We start from the raw sequence: 18,807 nt of genomic DNA, 5'->3' as shown, positions 1-18,807 counted from the left end.
ATGGCTTCCATACGACCGAATCGGTCCACCGGGCAGACCAAGAAACCCACCAACAAACCGGGCAGCGCGAAGAAGCGCCCCACATCGAACGTGTTCAGCGTGCTGGAGCAGCACCAGGTGGCGGAGTTGCGCGAGCTGTTCAACCTGCTCGACGCGAACCACGCGGGAGTAGTTGGCCGGGAGGAGCTGCGCGACATGCTGACCGTGTGGTACGAGCGGGCCCCGACGGAGCAGCTGCTGGACGAGCTGATGGCCGAGGCACGAGGTTTGCCGCTCAACTTTACCCTCTTCCTGACGCTGTTTGCGCAGAAGCTGCGCGATACCGATCCGCCGGAAGTGCTCCAGAACGCGTTCCGCTGCTTCGACAGCAACGGGGACGGGACGGTCGATGCGGAGGAGCTGCGCCTGTGGCTCACGACGAAGGGCGATCAGCGGCTGACGGACGAGCAGGTGGACGAAATCTTCCGCCGGATGGTGCCCGAGAATGGGCGGGTGAAGTATGACGCGTTGGCGAACCTCCTTCACGACTGCTAGGGTAGGATCGAAGATGGCTGTGGTTTGTTTTCAGTTGCGGAATTGTCGCGAAGTGGCGAAACGTGCGAAAGTAAACCGCTCCGGGTAAAAGTGCCATCATCCTTGTGCGTGAAATTGTTGTGAGCTTGTGCTGTTTTCATTGATTCACATTAAAAATAAACATTAGTGCCCGGAAAATACCCACTACCCTCCCTTCGAGTTCGCTTTCTGTTTCAAGTTCAGTTTCACCAGCGTTTTTTTGGTAGTGGCTGCTCGAATACGTCCGAAAGTGGGTGAAATTGGCAACCTCGAATGTTTGGCAAATTATGATTGTGTCGCAGTGTGGTTCAAGGTGCAGGCTGAGAGTGCGCATTTCCGTAAACAACAATCCATCCACCGAACCGTGCACACACTGAGAGGAAGAGGCCACTTACATGAGCATGAGGTTTCACCTGTTTCATCCAAATGGGAAGTGCACCCGGGCAGGCCGTTCGGAAGCGTCTTGTAAGCACACGTGTGATTGTGATTTATTTAAACATCTTCAATTTTCTCCTCCCCGCCTCGCGCAAGTCGCATTTTCATCATTATCCGCTTTATCGTGCCGTTACGCACCATCCCACACTAGTGATGGGTAAAGATGGCAAACATCCGGTGTCGACTCCGGAAGGTAAGTCTGCCTTGCATTATCCGGAGTCGTTCGGAGTCGTTCGAAGGCGTCTGGAGTCGTTCGGAGTCGTCTGGGGTCATTCGAAGTCGGTGTCGTCCGGAGTCGTCTGGCGTCGTTCGGAGTCGTCCGAAGTCGTTCGGAGTCGTCCGGAGTCGTTCGGAGTCGTCCGGAGTCGTTCGGAGTCGTCCGGAGTCGCTTGAATTCATTCTGAGTCCGAAACGTTCGGAGTCGTTCGGATTCGTTCGAAGTCGTCCGGAGTCGCTCGGAGACATTCGGAATCGGAGTCGTCTAGAGTCAATCGGAGTCGGAGTCAACCATAGTCATTCGGAGTCGCTCGGAGACATTCGGAGTCGGAGTCGATCGGAGTCAACCGGAATCGGAATCGGTCGGAGTCAACAGGAGCCATGTTGTTTAATGTGCTTGTGATCAGGCTCCGGACGACTCAGGACGAATACGACTCCGATCTACTCCGGATGACTTTGAATAACTCCAACCGACTCCGGACGACTCCGTGTGCTGATCTAGTGGTTCCATTTTGCTAGGGTCGGAATCGGACTAACAATAGTCGGAATGGGATCGGAGTCGTGCGTGCGCTGCAGAGAGCACATCACTATACCACACACACACACACACACACACACGTGCGGCACTTTAAATGCATATTCATACCGATTTTTCGGTGCTTGGCACAACAACGCTTCAAGACGTGGAGAAAAGCTTCCCAGATCAGATTGAAGTGTGGTAGTAGGCGATGAAAGAGTCGAAACCGAAAGCGCATCGAACCGCAAAATCTCCAAAGCCGGGTAGATGGACAAACGGGCAAGGGGGAGGTTGGGGCACCCCGCATGGAAGAAAGTAAAAAGCGCTGGCGGAATGCGTGAGTCAGCATTCTTTACGAGAAAAGGCCCTTTTTTCGTGCCAAATATTTATGGGTTTGTTTGTTTCCTCCTCCAATTCCTCCTAATTGGGATGTAGTATTGAGCTGTGCTTATTGGAAAAGACAATTCGTGGCGTTACCAATGCTGCAGCTACTTAGATTGGGCTATTGAAACCCTCTTCTGTGTGTGCAAGCACCACTTCCGCATTTGCTAGGATGAAAAAGGGTTTAATAATAGGTATCATCAATCAACAAGGGCCCACCACCACTCCCCAGCAGCTCTATAATTGTATGCGCTGCAATGTGTTTGTCCGTTGGCAGCATGCGCGGATTAGCTTCCTTATGATCGTGGCAACCATCTCGCTGGATCGCCGGAATGGTTCCGATCACGTGCAGTGCACGTTGGCGGCATCGTCGTCGTCGTCGTCGTAGTCCCTTCCTACGTGAATGGGTGAGTCAATTTTTTCCACTTTCACTAATCGAACACAGCTGTAGGCACACAGGACGGGGGGTAATCTTAAGCGTTGGTTGGCCCTACGTTTAGCGCCCATTATATTCTGCAAACGACAATGTTCAGGTTCAAACATTTCATTGCGATTTTCAATGCACTTTTGGTGGGCAATTTTATCATCTTTATTAAAGGATTTTCAAAACCATCCAGAATTTATCCTAATTCTGGGAAATTGTATCACATAAGTAGCGCAATTTAAACTCCAACAAGATAAAACGTTCATTTTTCACACTTGTTTTGAATTTCTTGTAAGAAAACAGCATGCATCCCATAGTCAACAACTTACCAATTTTCCACTAACAAAACCAATTGAGAAAAAGCATTCGAATGGGGTTTCCCCCTTGGCGTGCAGCAATCATTGCAAAAGTGGGTTTCCAGTGCTGCTGCAGCCTTCGCACGAGTACGGCCAAAAACCTGATCTTTGAATATTAGCGTAAGTATTGCATAAAGAAAAAAAAACTAAAAACTTGGACTTCCCTCCTACTCATTTACACAGCCTCCACATGCAGTCCAATAACGCGCGGACCGAAAAGCCGCCCGAAAAGGCTGACCGAGAAAGCAAAGCATAACAAAAACAAACCACCACCACCGCTTCAGATCGGTTTCCGCTGTTCCGTCGGGTCGCCCCCCCCCCCCCCCCCCGACCATGATTCAAAAAATGCTCAACCACCCGAAAACGCGAAACCACGAACGACAAGAGCGCGCGCCCGCCGCGGTTGTTGCAAAAGTGAAAAGTGAAATGTGTGTACGACCGACGACGACGACGACCCACGACGACGCGCCATGTGCGCGCACCGCGTGAAGTCATCGCTTTGGAGGTGGGGAGAAGGCGCGCGTATTACACCACACTCGTGCTCGTACCGGAATTGGCTCGAGCGCGCGCAGTCACTGCTCGGGAACGGCACGGTATCAACGTGCGCTGCGCGTGCTTGGTCGTAAGTTGCGCAGGTCGAAAAGTGGGTTAAGATGAGCTTTTGGGTGACATTGGTGCTGGCGGCGATCGTGTCCGGGCGGGGCGTGCGTGCCATCAGCTACCGGAAGGATACGGGGTAAGTATAAGTGATGGGAACCGGTTACTACGCCAGTGATGTAACGCGCATAACACCGCATAACTCAATCGTCGTCGGTTAGATTTGCCACGGATGGGAAGGATCAGTTCGTGTTCCGGGAGCCGGGTGTGACGGCAGTGGCAAGAGAACCTTCTCTCGTGGATCATGGACAGTTTACACCGATGTACACCCCTCACTACAGTGCCGATTCGCCGGTGAAGCGAGCCGGAAGGATCCGTTTCGTGGACGATTCCGATGCGTCACCGTCCACCACCACGGTGAATGGAGCTGTTAGTGGGAGCAATTTCTTCGGCAAAGGATCCGTCGCCGACGTCTCACCGGCTGGATCGCCGTTCGGGCAGCGTGAAGGTGACCAATTTTACACCGTCGGTGCATCGATACAGTTTGCCGGAGGAAATGCGGGAGGAGACACGATCACTCCACCACCGCCAGCAGGCAGTCAGCAGAAACCGAAAAGGAAAAAGAACAAGTACAAGTACGTGGCAAACGATAAGATCTACAATACGGAAGGTGGATTTGAGCAGCCTGGGCAGTATGGGGCGTATTCGACCTACACCGGAACGCCGCCGCAACGATTTTCGGCCCCACTGCAGGGCAACTATTTGACGGTGAATGGAGCCCGTCCGCAGCAGCAACAAGGTGTACAAGGGCAGTACGACGGTAGTTCAATGCTGAACTATCCCGAGCTGCAGAAGCAACAGTATCCGTTCAGCATTGCCCCACAGAGCGGTGCTTACAATCCGTACAGTTCGTACAATCCGTACCAGTATCCTTCGGAGTCGCCGTACCCGTACGCTTCAGAGTCACCGTACGCTACCAATCCGTACCAACAGCAACCGCAAGGATACTATCCACCGCAACAGTCACTGCCTATTTCCAGCGGTCTAGCGCAACCGCCAAACGCGCAGAGCATCCTGGGGGTGCTTCAGAGCATCTTCAACTTTGCCCCCGGCACGTTCGGATCGTTCGGAGCGGCAACGACGCCGCAACGTCCGGGTGGTGCTTTCGCCAGCCCTGGAGCCGGCTTTGGTGGCGTTGGCGGTGGTGTGGGTGGTCAGCTGCGCCAAGCGTTGGATAACATTTCCGAAAACGACGAGCTGCAGTGCGTGCCGAAGCTGATCTGCATGATGTCGCGCAGCTCGACCGGCCAGGGCTTTAGCAGCTACGTTAACCGGGGTCTACTGTCGACGTAAGTTGCGTCATGGCGGCACACAGCGGTGAACTTGTTATTGATTTTCCATACTTCACAGCATCCTCACCGCCGTGCCGGACAGCTCACCGTGGCTCAAGTTTTCCCGGGCCGCCCTGCTAGGGTACGGCATTGGGGCGAACAGCTGCGACGCGTACTATCCCAAGTGTCCGAAGGATGAGATGCAGATCCTGTACTACCTGAACAACCATCGGGGTGGGTTTTTCCGCTTCTTCAGCAATGGTGAGCAACCGCAGCAGCAGCAGCAGCAACAGTATCAGCAGCAGCAGTTCGGGTAGAGAAACCTGCAACGGAACCAACAGTGATCAGAGTCAAATCGAACCTAAACTACACGACGAAATGTGCCAATCTGAATGGATAGAGGAGACAATAGGACAGCCCTTTCCTAACTTGTTATTTATTATGTGACACAAACGTATACCTGTGTGTCTCTCTCGCGTGTGTGTGCGTATATATGCGTGTCCCGGAAGCACCCAAGCAAGTGGCCGCCCTTTTTAGAGAGCGCGGCTGTGCGTAACTAATATTGCTCGCTGTCCGTGGGAAAGTGATTTGTGTGGAACAGAATTTGATGCACACCGCCATGGCCATGACCGGCGATGTTTCTTTTTTCGGGATGAGCTGTGAGAAAGCTACTCCCTCGATTTTGTCTTTATCACACGCCACATTTAACCGTAGCCAAAGCGTGGCTAGATGGCGCAAATAATACCAACTACACGCAACACACCGTTGGCGCACGATTTGCGTAAACTTAATACAAGTTTTAGCGGGTTTTGTGTGTGCATTTTTTAAAGCTATTTAATTGAACGATGTTCAACAGCAAAGACTTAGGGATTGTCGTTTAATAAATTAAAGTAATAAAAACTATCACTTAACATCGTGTTGTGAATTTGTTTTGCGCAATGCCGTTGCCCAATTTAAACACTGCGTATGAAAATGTTTGCGCCAGACGACCCTGGGGTTGGACTTTCGCAACGAAAGTTCAACCTACCTTTTCGGGTGCCCCAGCGGCAAAAACCCATTCAAAATCACCTGTGCGCGTAGGAGTACAATCGACAGAGTTGTTGTTTACTTTCATCGACCTCATCTTAGCGCCGAACACGACCAAGCGCGGTCTATGTGCTGCCATACGCAGCACCTCACAGACAACACACGGATCTACCAATTTCGGTTTTACGGTTTTCATCGGTCCCCGATGACGCATCTCTCCTCCGCTTCAACGCCTATCCAAAGCCGAGCTGCTTGCCTCGTTTTATTGCCACCTTCCCCGGTGTAGTTATTCAATCGCAAGCGGACGTAATATCGTACACGTGCTCTTCCGATTTGCGCGCTTGGCCAAAGGCTTATCGATACAACGTCTGCGAGATGCTGCGGTGTGTTAGTGTTTCCGCATGATTTTTTCCCTGCGGCTGGTAACACTTTTGTGTGTATGTGCTATTGCGTATTGCTAGCAAAGGTTTCCGACCGGTGGAAAGGTGCCAAAAGGACGATAATGATAATGTGTGTGTGGGTACTATTATCCGTACCAATCAGTGCGCCCGCACCACGGGAGGGAAGGGATGGTTTGTTGCCTGTTATTGCGATATTGCCACCACATGGGCCACCACGGGCCTGTTATTGCCAAAGGCCAATGGGTTAGACGGGTAGGTTAGCGTCGCTTATTAGGTGGGGTTGTTTTCCTCTCTCCTCTGTCTGTATGATGTGTGCAACAGGTGAGCCCGAGCGCAAACATGGAAGATAATAAACATCAATTACAAGACACCCTGCCCGTCGCGGTGGTGCTTCGACCACCATACGAACAGGGAAATGTCGGGCAACGGAAACACTGTGGCTGTTGTTTGAAGAAGGAAGTTATAAACTGATCTTCCCCGCACCAGCATGACTGTTACGCCGAATTACTTTTTGAAACTGGTCAGTTAGGTGGTGGATGAAAGACGTTGGCGTGCAAAAGGATCTAAAGCGTAGAGACATTAAGAGCAATAGAAATTATCTTAACATACTTCGTCTTAATTATTGATGGACAAGTGTAATGTATACAATACCAAGCATCCGAGCTCCGGAGTATTTTGGACGCTTCCAACCTCAATATGCAGCTAACAAACTAAGAAGAATAAGAATAAAAAGCCAAAGCTGATGAGTGTCCGAAGCATTGCAATATAATAGGTTTGCTTAGGCCTGGAAGTAAACTAAGGAGCCTGTACTGGGAGACTAGCGTGTGACATGATCATCAAGCACATCCTATGTCGTTGAACGATACAATAGGCAACAGAAGGCTCTCTATACGGTATCTATACTTAGCTTGAGTTGGCTAGGAATACTATAAAATGATCGGAAGGTTTTTACTAAGAGCTGGCTAGAGTGGTTCTTTATGTAAGTCATTAGACATTATAGAGAACATCATCTTTTTGGGTTATCTCTTTGAGTATCACGTCACAACATTTCCAAGGTGCCACAATTGGCTTTGAAGAGGATATTAAGAGATGTCACTAAATGACACCTATGTCCTAGCGGATATTATGACGTGTTAACGTCTAAACACGGTATAAATTGAATGTCCTTAAAACAGGGTTTGTTCTCTAATAACAAAGAAGCTTGCATATGAACCCGGCGTGACCGTGCCAAGCACCAAGAAGAAGAAGAAGAAGAAGAAGAAGAAGAAGAAGAAGAAGAAGAAGAAGAAGAAGAAGAAGAAGAAGAAGAAGAAGAAGAAGAAGAAGAAGAAGAAGTAGATTGTTTGAAAACATCCGTACGAAAACAAGTCCATAAATATTATGTGATGTGACTGGAGAATTCATCGTACAAAAGAGAGGTCTCAATGCGCATGCCTACTGAGCATTACATCGAATGGGACGCTCTGGCATTCCGGAGACAAGGAAGAGCATCCAAAGTTTGGGGGCAAAAGCTTTGAGAACAATATAAAAAGACCGATTCCAGCGGAGTGCTCGCTTCACTAGTGCGGGTAAGGTTGTCCCAATCGGTTGTCCTTCGATAAGAACTACACAACTTTTCTATAAAAAATCGTAAGTGCCACCTAACGAATACATCGCTAGCAGTGTTAACACCACTCAAGTCCTACTCCTTGCAGTACACACTGGAGATGTAGTTGACATCGAAAAACAATCCCTTCCCAAATGGCCGTCTCCGAAGAACCGACACACGATTGCTCCGATGAAACATCCAACAACAAACCGGTCAACACCACCGAGCAGGATGTAACTCCATCTCCTACTGCCTTGTCCAGGGTAAATTCGTTCCTACGCAACACCACCGGCCACGATGTGCGTTGCTTTGCCTCCTTCGATGCGTTTGTTCAGCGATGTATGTACCGGCCCGTCGATGGAGCGGCACTCGCCGTGGCTAGGGCACTGTTTGGATTGGCCATGCTCATCGACATACCGGAGGAGCGGGGTGGTGGTGATTTGGATCTACGCTGGGGTGAACCGCGGGACTGTCGGTTTCCGCTGATCCATTCGATGGAACCACTGTCCCTGCCGCGGATGGGCATCATTTACGGGCTGATGTGGACAGGTGCGGCAGGGATAATGCTCGGTTATCGGTTTCGCCTATCGGCTGCACTGTTCACCGCAACGTATTGGTACGTGTTTCTGCTGGATAAAAGTGCCTGGAACAATCACAGCTATCTGTACGGGTTGCTCGGCACCATCTTCCTGTTTACCGATGCTCCCCGATGTTGGTAAGGGACGAGATGGAAATGATAGAAGTGCGAAATAGTGTATTAAAAACAACTAAATCCAACTTCTAACTCCACAGGTCAATTGATGCGTGGCAAGATCCTCCCCCGGATCAGACGGTTCCCTTTTGGAACTACTTCATACTAAAGTTTCAGTTCTTCGTGCTGTACTTTGTGGCCGGGTTGAAAAAGCTTTGCCGCGAGTGGCTGTCTGGATATGCGATGACAAACCTGAGCTATCACTGGGTGTTCTTCCCGTTCCGTGCCGTGCTCGGAGCGAAGCTTACCGATTTACTGATTGTCCACTGGTTTGGATGCCTATTCGATACGACGGTGGTGTTTTTCCTTATTTACGGTTCAACGCGCCGACTGGCCACACTCTTCGCCAGTGCATTTCATCTGATGAACTCGCGACTCTTCTACATCGGGATGTTCCCGTGGGTCTGTCTTTCCCAGCTTCCACTGTACTACAGTTTCAGCTGGCCACGGAAGCTCTTGCCCAGCGGCGTTTCAAAGACAGTTTTAAACAATGAACATATCCAAGAAGGCGATGACTGTTCGCAAGAAGTGAAAGAGAAAAACAAAAGATCACGCAACCGTCGCCGTCGCAAGTGGTCCATGTGTGCCATGCTGGCGTACTGTTTACTACAGCTCTTCCTTCCCTATTCGCATTTTCTCACCCAAGGATACAACAACTGGACGAACGGCTTGTACGGCTACTCCTGGGACATGATGGTACACGCCTGGGACACAATTATGATCGGGATTCGGGTGGTGGACCGGGAGAATCCCGACCGGGTGCACTATGTTGAACCGTTCGCTTTCACTGACAACGATCGGTGGACCAAGCATGCCGACATGGCTGTTCAGTTTGCACGTTGCATAGAGCGAAACATTCACCGAGAGGCCCCAGCAGCACACCGGCCTAATGTGTCCATCTACTTCGATATCTGGTGCAGTATGAATGGCCGGTTTCAGCAACGTATTTTCGACCCCAATGTGGACATTCTAAAAGCTGCCTGGTCACCGGTTGAACCAGTTCAATGGGTACTTCCGCTGCTGCATCAGTTCAATGGCTTGCGTGATACGTTGATTCGCCGCAAAACGGATGAAGTTCTTGGCTGGAGTAACCATTCGGACGTACTGTTTATTGCGGACTTTCCGGGATTAACGCTACGCAACTTCGTCGGAGAAGATCTGTATAACGTTTCGCTTACCGTGTTGCAGGGAACTGTACGCTATGAAGCGTCCCCTGATGAGGATGGAACAAAAAGTGCTTCAGTCATACTGCAAACCGGACAAAGCACATCCCTTCCGGCCGGCATCTTTCATGCAGTTGAAACGATTGGACCCGAACCATCGTGCTACATGTACACGTACGTGAACCGTACCAAGGAACTAGAAGCTACCAGGAACGGGGAGGAAGTGAAACAGCAACCTGCCATGCTTCCGCTTGGGGAGGAGTTTCTACATCGTTGGGAAAACTTTGTACGATTTGGGCAGCATGTCGGCAACTCGTTGCTTTACGAGCTGTACGGTGTTCCGATGCCCAGACGCCTAAAAGAGCTCGTCGCGGATGATTGAGATGGATGAAAATGGCTGAAGAAAACAAAAGTATTAAGATTAAGAAATATTGTGTGTTTAGTGTTGTGAAACTGTGGAACGAGATAATGAGAGACTTTTTGTTTTATAATGTGTTTAAAAAAACGGCGCAATTGGTACGATACATATAATGAATAAATAAGCAAATCGCTATCGTATTTGTTATTGAGTTCTAGAACTGATTCGTAACCCATGTTAGTCTTGGAACTTTTGGAAAATCCATTTCGGTCCAGTAAATGATGCCAAACTTACACAGGTCTTAGAACTGATCTTGAACCCATATTGATCCTGGAACTGATCCAAAAACCATAACGCTCCTGGAACGGCTCAGATCTCATACCGGTAGTACAACTGTTGTTGAACTCATGTCAGTCCTATATCAGACCCTGAAACAATTTCAGTCCTGGAATACGTCCTGAGCCCATCTTGGTCTTGGAACTTATCCTGAAACGATATCAAACATAGAACTGGTCAGAACATATTCAGAATCCATACTGCTCTTGGAATAATCCTAAACGTATACAGATCCTGGACCATATCTTGGTCCCAAACTGATCCTGTCTTTGAACTGATACCGAACCCATACCATCCCTAAAACTGATCTCCAACCCATACCGTTCCTGGAACTGATTCTGAAGTTATTCAAATTCAAGGACCATAACTGGACCTGGACTGGACAGGGAACCTCTCCCGATTTAGCATACAATACATATCCAGAAGCTGATGCCGCAACCATAATGGTCGATGGGCCATTTCCAGCCGCAAGTGTTTGAATCATTCAGCTTAAAAAATTAGGATGATCCAAGTAGCTAGAAAGTAACAATAACTAATGCGCATTGCCAGGAGAAACACTGATCCTGAACCAATGCTGGTGCTGGAACCAACGGAAGAATTCTTATCGAGAAAATATTTAAAATATGTCCTGGTCCTGTTGTTTTTGTAGTAATACTAAAAAGACCTTATGACATTACTTCAATTGAGCAAGAATTGAATCTGAGCCTATCCTTGCACTGAGAACTGACCCGGTACCTATTCTGTATCTGAAACGGGTTTCTTCGCAGCATCTACGAACATGATAAACACAAGCCGTAAATACAGCTTAAATTAATAGGGCGCATTCTGAGAGATGAATAGGTACTCCACCTACCTTTTTGGCTTCAACAAGATTCAACAAGAATTGTAGAATGATAAAAAATTATCCAGAAAAATAAAGCACTTGAAAAACTACAAATTTTTCGGCCTTATTTTTCCGCCGCCTGCCTGCACACTTATCGTTTTCCTGTCAAAACAGCTCGCTCGAGCGCGCTCGCTATCAAAACAAACTGTCAATGCGGCTGCTGCTGCTGCTGCTGCTGTCAGCTGAAAAATGGCCGCGCTGCTGCACGTCGTATCAAAACAAGCTCCGCAATTGAATCGCAATCTTCTCGAAGGGATACGACTTTCGTTTAAAAATCATCACCCGCTGAGCGAAACTCACTGCCGGCTACAGTCTCGGGTAAGTGCATCTTAGTTTTAATGCGCTCTATTGCATCCTGTACACACACACGTTCAAAGGAACCACCGGCGGCGGTGCTCTCGCGAAGTGCGTAACTAAATCACGAAAGTGCTCCACGGTTTGTGTGCGGTTTGGTGCGTGTGGCGTGCGGCGGAAGGTGGAGAGTGAAGAGATGCTTTGCCAATATGGGCCACATGGGAGCGAGCGAATTACTTTCCATGCTTCCTCCGTTGTTAGCATTCCCACAAAAAGAAATCCCCCCCTCATCCGCTCACGTATTGACTGATAGCAGATCTGTGTGTTCAATTTCAGCCGTGAATCATCTTTTCGCTCTCTTTCCTTCGCTTGCCCACCGCACGTATCCGCGAGGGGTGGAGATTATCGAGATCGGGAGCCTAAAAGTCCCGCACGAAGCACCTGTTATCACAAAGGAAAGGTGGACCACAAACCCTCCCCTCATCCGCAACAAGGCCAAGGTCAAGGGATATTACGTGCGTGTTTCGAAGGCAATCCAAACAAGCCTGCCTGACTGGCTTACATAATCCCGACGCGCAATGACAGCTGACGGAATGACCTCGATACGCAGGGAGGCAAGAACAAAAGGCGCAAAATATCCGTCCGAATGTGTGGAGCACGTCCCACTCTTCCGCTGGCTGAAAGGATTGGGCTGGAGGAATGAAACGGGCCTCAGGATTGGACGGTTTGAGTGCACCGGCAAAGGATTGTACTCACGCAAACCGCTCGCCGAGGCAGACTGTCTAATAGCGCTACCCTTTGAGGCCCTGGTCGGACTGAACGTTCTGGAGCGCGATGAACACTTCCGCAGCATGTTCGAAGAGTCGGCCGTCCAGGAGCGAGCACAGTCGCTGGAGAAGCTTCCCTTTCAGGCGCTGCTTGCGTTTTACCTGTGCGTGACGAAATCGGCCCACTTCGATGCTTACCTTCAATCGCTGCCGCAGACATTCTCGAATCCATACTTCTGTACCAAGCAGGAGCTGGTCTATCTGTCTGAGGTGCTGCTGCAAAGAATGGTCGAGCAGAACGGGCTCATTAAAAGCGGTTTGGAGCGAATAAATTCCGTGCTCCGGGACGAATGGAAGGATACGGTCGATCTGGAGAGGTTTAAATGGGCTTACTTCGTCGTTAACACGCGCAGCGTGTTCCTAGACCCGATGGCGGTCAAAATGATCAACAGCTTTCTACCTTCCGGTTCACTGTTTGAAGACTTCCTAGCCGATGAACCTTCCATGGCGCTGGCTCCGTTTTTGGACTTTTTCAACCACCGATGTGGCGCCAAAACCGTCAACGGATTATCACTCTCTACGTCCCAAATTCGCGACTGCTTGCTAAAGGAACGACCACTGGAGCTGTACTACAACCTACACACCGACACAGCGTACCGGGCCGGGGAGCAAATCTTCATCAGCTACGGTACGCACAACAACACCAAGCTGCTCCTCGAGTACGGATTTTCCATCCCCTCGAATCCGGACGACTTTGTGGAGCTTACCATCGGCACGATCAATGCGTTTATGAAACACGATCCGGAGCTGCGCTGTTTGCGTTTGCCGCGGGAAAAGTATCGCTTTCTCGCTGACCACCGGCTCGATGAGCAGCTGTTCTTCGTGGAGGACGATCTGATCAGCCACAATCTGGCCGTCTGTCTGACGGTGCTGTTCGTGGAGCGGAACATTCACCACATGAAGGCGGTCGCGTTCGCCGCCACGCCACCGCTCGAACCGATCCGAGCGATTGCACTGCGGTTGTTGGACTTTTTGCTGCTAGAATGCAGGCAAAGCATCGAGGGGCTTAACAAGCTGGCGGGCCTAAGCACGGCCGGAACCGCTTACCGAGAGTACCGTCGCGAGTGTGAAGTCTTTTTGAATAAAATCAAAAACAGCTTTTAAAATGCCCCACACACACACACACACACCCATGTTTGGCAATGGTTTCATTTTGCATTAATTATGCTGTATGTTTTATTTCCTGTCTCACGGCTCTTCAGCAACTGCATGTAAGTGCGGTCGCCGTCGCGAACTGGTACCATGATAACCGGAAAAGGAAACACTCGGAACCATGGGGGCTGCGGCGAACCTATGCCACCCAGGGAGCGCTGCCGGAGAAGAATCAGCAAGCGACCGAGAACGCTCTGCTGAATATCTTTCAAAAGAAGCGGAAAGGTAAGAGAGTGTGAAAGAACTAGTGATGGGAGCTCGGAATCGGACCTACCCGATTCCGATTCTATGTTCGGAATCAATTCCAGAGCCGATTCCGGAGTCAATTCCGGAGTTGACTCTGGAGCCGGAGTCGGAATCGGCTCCGGAATCAGAATCGGGTCCGGAATGGGCTTCGATCTGGGAATCGCAACTTGCTCCGGTAACGAGATCAGGATTGACTCCAGAAATGGAACTAGCTCCGGAATTAAAATCGATTCTTGAATTGAAATAAGAAATTTCAGAAGCGATATCACTCCGGCAATCTCCATGAGAATGGATCGTTTACAAGTAAATTTTGATTCTTTGCGGCTATCAATACGTAGCATCATTGGACCCTAACGCCTATTCTTATTGAGATGCCAAAACCGACTCCGTTTCGAAACCGATTCTAATTTCGAAGCTGATTCCCGAGCTGATTCCGATTGCGGAGCTAATTCCGGTACCGGTTCCGGAAACTGATTCCGGACCTGCTTTCCGGAATCGATTTCAAAACATTTCGAAGCCAGCCGGAATCGATTACGACTAAAACTTTATTTTTCCCATCACTAGAGAGAACGGCATGAGACATTTTGTTTTTCATGTTCACACAAATAAATTAAACATTGAACCATATCGTAAACGCAACTGCATTTTTTCCATACGGCGAAATTACTAACCCAAAAAGACAAAAAATCTCATCTCATGAATAACTCCAAGGCTTGTGCGTAAATAAGGCGTGTTTGTTAAGCTACGTTTCTGCTTGTGTTTTGCTTATCGGTGTTTCTTCATATTCCGTTCACATTACAAATATTTTGGCATCGCCTGGCACCAATTTGTTTCCGTTTTGCCATTCGTGCACACATTGCAAATGGTATATGGGCCATTGATTGCAATAAGTAATACATTTTAAACACACAAAATTCAAAATTGTTTCTGTACAGTCCTTTGCTGTTAATATAATCGGTTGGTAACACATCCCTATTTTGTTTGTTTGTTTTTCTGTTTGCTTTATACCGAATTCAGTCTGCTACACCGGGGGTGACGTTATTTTCTGGTATTTCTCTTTCTTTCTCTTTCCCTTTTCTCCTGTCTCTCCACAATAACCGTTGAAATCGATGAATATTTTGTCGTTTGTGAATATGGACGACTGAAATAAAATAAATAAATGGAATTTGAACATAACGAATCGTTGCGAACGGAAACGAAACTTACCTTTAGCGCCATGGGAAATCCGAACCACCGATTCGTCCCATAGTGCGTCACGACAACGACCGCAAACACAGCAAGAACGGTACTACCGTCGAAGTGGCGATAGTAGCATGGCGAACCGATTGCATCCTTCCTCCTCCTCATCGTCAATGCTCAGGGGGCCACCGCTAGCGAAACCAACATCCGCCATTACATCGAACGGGTCGTCCTTCCTTCTCTCCGCAACTCAACCTTCACTGCAAGCTCCATTCACGAAACAACCACCACCCATTCGTCATTGTTTCCATCTAGGGCACCATCCGGCCTCGGGCGAATCGATCGGGACGTACGATGGGCCGGAGATTACCGCGACGGATATGATCAAAGCGATGGCGACCTACATCTGGCCCAAAGACGATGCGATGGTGCGGAAGCGGTAAGTGTATGAGACGTGAAAATGAAGCAATTTCCATAACCGTTTTTTCATTAAATAATCGCCATTTTGTGTTCTTTTAAGGGTTCTAATTTCCCTGGGCCTACTGGGCGGCGCAAAGGTGCTAAATGTGTGCGTCCCGTTCCTGTTCAAAATGGGAGTTGACAATTTGAACGTGCTGAGCATGGACACGGTACCACAGGCGGCTTCCGCGTTAACCATTTCCGTGCTGTTAGGATGTAAGAACAAAGAATGAATCCAAGCGAACGAGCGATTTCAGACGTTTAATGGATGCTCTCTTGCAGATGGCATTGCCCGTGCCGGTGCAGCCGGTTTCAACGAGCTTCGGAACGCCGTGTTTGCCCGCGTGGCACAGCACTCGATCCGTAAAATTGCCACCAATGTGTTCCTGCATCTGCATAATCTCGATCTACAGTTTCATCTCAGCAAGCAAACGGGTGCACTTTCTAAGGTATTTTTCGAGTAAATGGGATCCGTAATTTGCTCGAATTCTTTGCCAATAATGTTCTCCTTCCACGCAGACAATAGACCGCGGATCGCGTGGCATTAACTTTGTGCTGACGGCGATGGTGTTCAACGTCGTGCCGACCATGTTCGAGCTGGCGCTCGTGTCGAGCATCCTCGGTATGAAGTGCGGTATGGCGTATGCCGCCCTGTCGATGGGCTGTGTCGGCGTGTACAGCGCGTACACGCTCGCGGTGACCCAGTGGCGCACCAAGTTCCGCATCTACATGAACCAGGCCGAGAATGAGGCGGGCAATAAGGCGGTGGACTCGCTGATCAACTACGAAACGGTAAAGTACTTCAACAACGAACAGTACGAAGCGAACCGGTACGATCAGGTGCTGAAGAAGTACGAGGATGCGAGCCTTAAGACGAGCACCAGCCTGGCCCTGCTGAACTTTGGCCAGAATGCCATCTTCAGCGTGGCGCTCAGCACGATTATGGTGATGGCGGCGAACGAAATCGCCCAGGGCCGCATGACGGTGGGCGATCTGGTGATGGTGAACGGGCTGCTATTTCAGCTATCCATCCCCCTCGGGTTCCTCGGTAGCGTTTATCGCGAGGTGCGGCAGGCCCTGCTCGACATGCGCACCATGTTCACGCTGATGGGCGTCCAGAGCGCCATCCAGAGTCGGGCGAATGCGCCACCGCTCGATGTGCGGCGCGAGACGGCCTCGATCGAGTTCCGCAACGTGGGCTTCCGGTACGCGCAGAGCAACGAAATTTTCAAGGATCTTTCCTTTACCATCCCGGCGGGGAAGAAGATAGCGATCGTGGGAGGATCCGGGTCGGGCAAGTCGTCGATGGTGCGACTGCTGTTCCGCTTTTTCGAACCGAGCACGGGCGAGATTCTGATCAATGGGCAGAACATACGGGAGGTGGATTTGCAGAGCCTGCGGAAAGCGATTGCGGTGGTGCCGCAGGATTCCGTCCTGTTTCACGACACGATCCGGCACAACATCCACTACGGTGATCTGTCAAAGTCGCAGACGGAGCTGGAAAATGCTGCCCGTATGGCGGACCTGCACGATTCGATCCTGCAGTGGCCGAAGCAGTACGAAACGCAGGTCGGCGAACGGGGCCTGAAGCTGTCCGGGGGAGAAAAGCAACGGGTAGCGATTGCGCGCGCCATCCTGAAGAACTCTCCGATTCTGATCTTTGACGAGGCTACCAGCAGCCTGGATTCCATCACCGAGCAGGTGAGTGTAACATGGGGGGGAGACAGTAAAATGTGTGTTTTCTCATGGAAATGGTGTGTATTTTTGGTGCATTTAGAACATCCTGCAAGCGCTGGCAAGGGCGACGGACAATCGTACCAGCATCTGCATTGCTCACCGTCTGTCCACCGTGATGGACGCGGACGAGATACTGGTGCTGGAGAATGGGCGCGTCGGTCAGCGCGGTACGCACGATCAGCTGCTCCGAAGCGGCGGCCTTTACACGAAGCTGTGGGACACACAGAACCGGCTGTACAACATTGGCAGCAAAAACCCGACCAAACCGGAGGGGGATGAGAAGAATTAAATTAGCTTAGTAGGACGAATACCGGTGATTTTGAAGGCGGGAAAACTGCGGGAGACGAAACACTATTGTTGACTATTTTTAAAAACCAACCCCTACCAATAATAATGCCCATCAAGCCTCGAGTCCATTGGCGGAAGAAGGAAAAGTTAGATGAGAATTGTGTATAATTTAATCCGTTTATAATTTTCGATTAAAATCGAGTTAAATTAGGAACATTGAATGTGCTGTGTACAGTGAAAATAAAACGAACAAAAATCTAAGCTATCCTAAACTGCTATAATATCCCTTTTATTTAGTAAAAAGTAGAAAATACTAATCCGAAAGTAAAATAGCTTTTATCCTACGGCTCTACCGATATTTTTGAAATTTGAACCCGGCAACTGACAGCATTCTCCTAGGCCGCGTGACAGTATGCTGTGAGTGCGGTTTGACAGCTGTCAATCAGACCGTACGGAAGGCAGAAAGAAAAAATCGTAGAAAGTTTGCAAACACCAAAAACCACGACGGTGAAAATTTAGTGAAAATCTCAGGGAAAAACACACTTTTCCCCCCCCAAACTCACAAACCCCCAGCACCATAACATGGCGGACGTGCTCGATATCTACAACCACGAGGAGTTCGAGGTGGACGAGGATGGCGATCAGGGCATCGCGCGGCTAAAGGAGAAGGCCCGCAAGCGCAAGGGACGCGGGTTCGGCAACGAAAGCATTCCCCGCGAAACGATCGACTACGAGCGGCTGCAGGACGACGAGGAGGAGGCGGAACCGGGCCCGCAGCGTTCGGTCGAGGGCTGGATCCTGTTCGTGACGGCGATCCACGAGGAGGCCCAGGAGGACGACATACAGGAGAAGTTCTGCGAGTTCGGTGACATCAAGAACATCCACCTGAATCTGGACCGCCGGACTGGCTTCCTCAAGGGGTACGCGCTGGTGGAGTACGAAACGTACAAGCAGGCGCTGGCGGCGAAGGAAGCGCTGAACGGGTCGGAAGTGCTCGGCCAGACGATTGCCGTCGACTGGTGCTTCGTCAAGGGGCCAAAGAAGCTGAAAAAATCGTCCGACCGTCGCCGGCGATAAACCTAGGAGTTTATCGCGCTATCGCATAAGTAGGTAACAACACATTAATATGCAACCGGGGAGAGAGGAGGACACAAAACGAGCATGAAGAGTACGTGCTGCACATTCAGGAAGAAGAGGAGAAGCACACTCACGTTTTCTCTTTTTGTGTAGAAAACGGAAATGTAAAATTTGAATGCAAAATAAATTAATCATCTAATATCGGACGGGACACTGTCCAAACTCACACTTAA

General features: G+C 49.8%; 5 protein-coding genes and 1 long non-coding RNA gene across 7 annotated transcripts; 5 read left to right on the top strand and 1 right to left on the bottom strand.

Moving 5' to 3' along the window:
* LOC121592333 (myosin regulatory light polypeptide 9-like) lies at positions 1 to 534 on the top strand. Its single transcript, XM_041913733.1, has one exon. It carries the CDS (start codon positions 1 to 3, stop codon positions 532 to 534), a length of 534 nt encoding a protein of 177 aa, XP_041769667.1.
* A 2,708-nt stretch (positions 535 to 3,242) lies between these two features.
* LOC121592796 lies at positions 3,243 to 5,746 on the top strand. Its single transcript, XM_041914594.1, has 3 exons — positions 3,243 to 3,617; positions 3,700 to 4,827; positions 4,889 to 5,746. Exons 1-3 carry the CDS (start codon positions 3,535 to 3,537, stop codon positions 5,124 to 5,126), a joined length of 1,449 nt encoding a protein of 482 aa, XP_041770528.1. The 5' UTR covers positions 3,243 to 3,534; the 3' UTR covers positions 5,127 to 5,746.
* A 1,961-nt stretch (positions 5,747 to 7,707) lies between these two features.
* On the top strand, positions 7,708 to 10,120 carry LOC121592795 (vitamin K-dependent gamma-carboxylase). Its single transcript, XM_041914593.1, has 3 exons — positions 7,708 to 7,865; positions 7,931 to 8,539; positions 8,617 to 10,120. The coding sequence occupies exons 2-3, from the start codon at positions 7,977 to 7,979 to the stop codon at positions 10,118 to 10,120; spliced, it is 2,067 nt and encodes a 688-aa protein (XP_041770527.1). The 5' UTR covers positions 7,708 to 7,865; positions 7,931 to 7,976.
* On the bottom strand, positions 10,043 to 11,413 carry LOC121592802. The gene is made up of 3 exons (XR_006004698.1): positions 11,286 to 11,413; positions 10,391 to 10,582; positions 10,043 to 10,135 (listed from the first exon to the last, which is right to left on the bottom strand). It is a non-coding gene; the product is annotated as an uncharacterized LOC121592802 (long non-coding RNA).
* A 57-nt stretch (positions 11,414 to 11,470) lies between these two features.
* Positions 11,471 to 17,743, top strand: LOC121592793 (ATP-binding cassette sub-family B member 7, mitochondrial). Of its 2 annotated transcripts, none has more exons than XM_041914591.1 (7): positions 11,471 to 11,633; positions 13,639 to 13,813; positions 15,047 to 15,452; positions 15,534 to 15,688; positions 15,755 to 15,921; positions 15,992 to 17,173; positions 17,250 to 17,743. In XM_041914591.1, the coding sequence occupies exons 1-7, from the start codon at positions 11,505 to 11,507 to the stop codon at positions 17,496 to 17,498; spliced, it is 2,463 nt and encodes an 820-aa protein (XP_041770525.1). In that variant the 5' UTR covers positions 11,471 to 11,504; the 3' UTR covers positions 17,499 to 17,743. The 2 variants fall into 2 exon arrangements, with proteins under 2 accessions (XP_041770525.1, XP_041770526.1); XM_041914592.1 differs by having other exon boundaries at positions 11,472 to 11,633; positions 15,329 to 15,452.
* Positions 17,744 to 17,942: 199 nt separating this feature from the next.
* LOC121592798 (RNA-binding protein 8A) lies at positions 17,943 to 18,807 on the top strand. The gene has a single exon (XM_041914597.1). The coding sequence runs from the start codon at positions 18,080 to 18,082 to the stop codon at positions 18,572 to 18,574; it is 495 nt and encodes a 164-aa protein (XP_041770531.1). The 5' UTR covers positions 17,943 to 18,079; the 3' UTR covers positions 18,575 to 18,807.

The sequence above is a fragment of the Anopheles merus genome, chromosome 2L (assembly GCF_017562075.2).
Source record: "Anopheles merus strain MAF chromosome 2L, AmerM5.1, whole genome shotgun sequence".
In the NCBI taxonomy this organism is placed as follows: domain Eukaryota; kingdom Metazoa; phylum Arthropoda; class Insecta; order Diptera; family Culicidae; genus Anopheles; species Anopheles merus.
This window is presented reverse-complemented; position numbering and strand designations above follow the sequence as displayed.

Bases quoted from the DNA above. Each gene is read 5' to 3' on its own strand.
- LOC121592333 (XM_041913733.1), top strand. From the start codon at position 1: ATGGCTTCCATACGACCGAATCGGTCCACCGGGCAGACCAAGAAACCC.
- LOC121592796 (XM_041914594.1), top strand. From the start codon at position 3,535: ATGAGCTTTTGGGTGACATTGGTGCTGGCGGCGATCGTGTCCGGGCGG. The intron at 3,618-3,699 runs GTAAGTATAAGT...GTCGTCGGTTAG, and splicing joins AGCTACCGGAAGGATACGGG to ATTTGCCACGGATGGGAAGG. The intron at 4,828-4,888 runs GTAAGTTGCGTC...CATACTTCACAG, and splicing joins AACCGGGGTCTACTGTCGAC to CATCCTCACCGCCGTGCCGG.
- LOC121592798 (XM_041914597.1), top strand. From the start codon at position 18,080: ATGGCGGACGTGCTCGATATCTACAACCACGAGGAGTTCGAGGTGGAC.
- LOC121592793 (XM_041914591.1), top strand. From the start codon at position 11,505: ATGGCCGCGCTGCTGCACGTCGTATCAAAACAAGCTCCGCAATTGAAT. The intron at 11,634-13,638 runs GTAAGTGCATCT...ACGGCTCTTCAG, and splicing joins ACTGCCGGCTACAGTCTCGG to CAACTGCATGTAAGTGCGGT. The intron at 17,174-17,249 runs GTGAGTGTAACA...TGGTGCATTTAG, and splicing joins TGGATTCCATCACCGAGCAG to AACATCCTGCAAGCGCTGGC.
- LOC121592795 (XM_041914593.1), top strand. From the start codon at position 7,977: ATGGCCGTCTCCGAAGAACCGACACACGATTGCTCCGATGAAACATCC. The intron at 8,540-8,616 runs GTAAGGGACGAG...CTAACTCCACAG, and splicing joins ACCGATGCTCCCCGATGTTG to GTCAATTGATGCGTGGCAAG.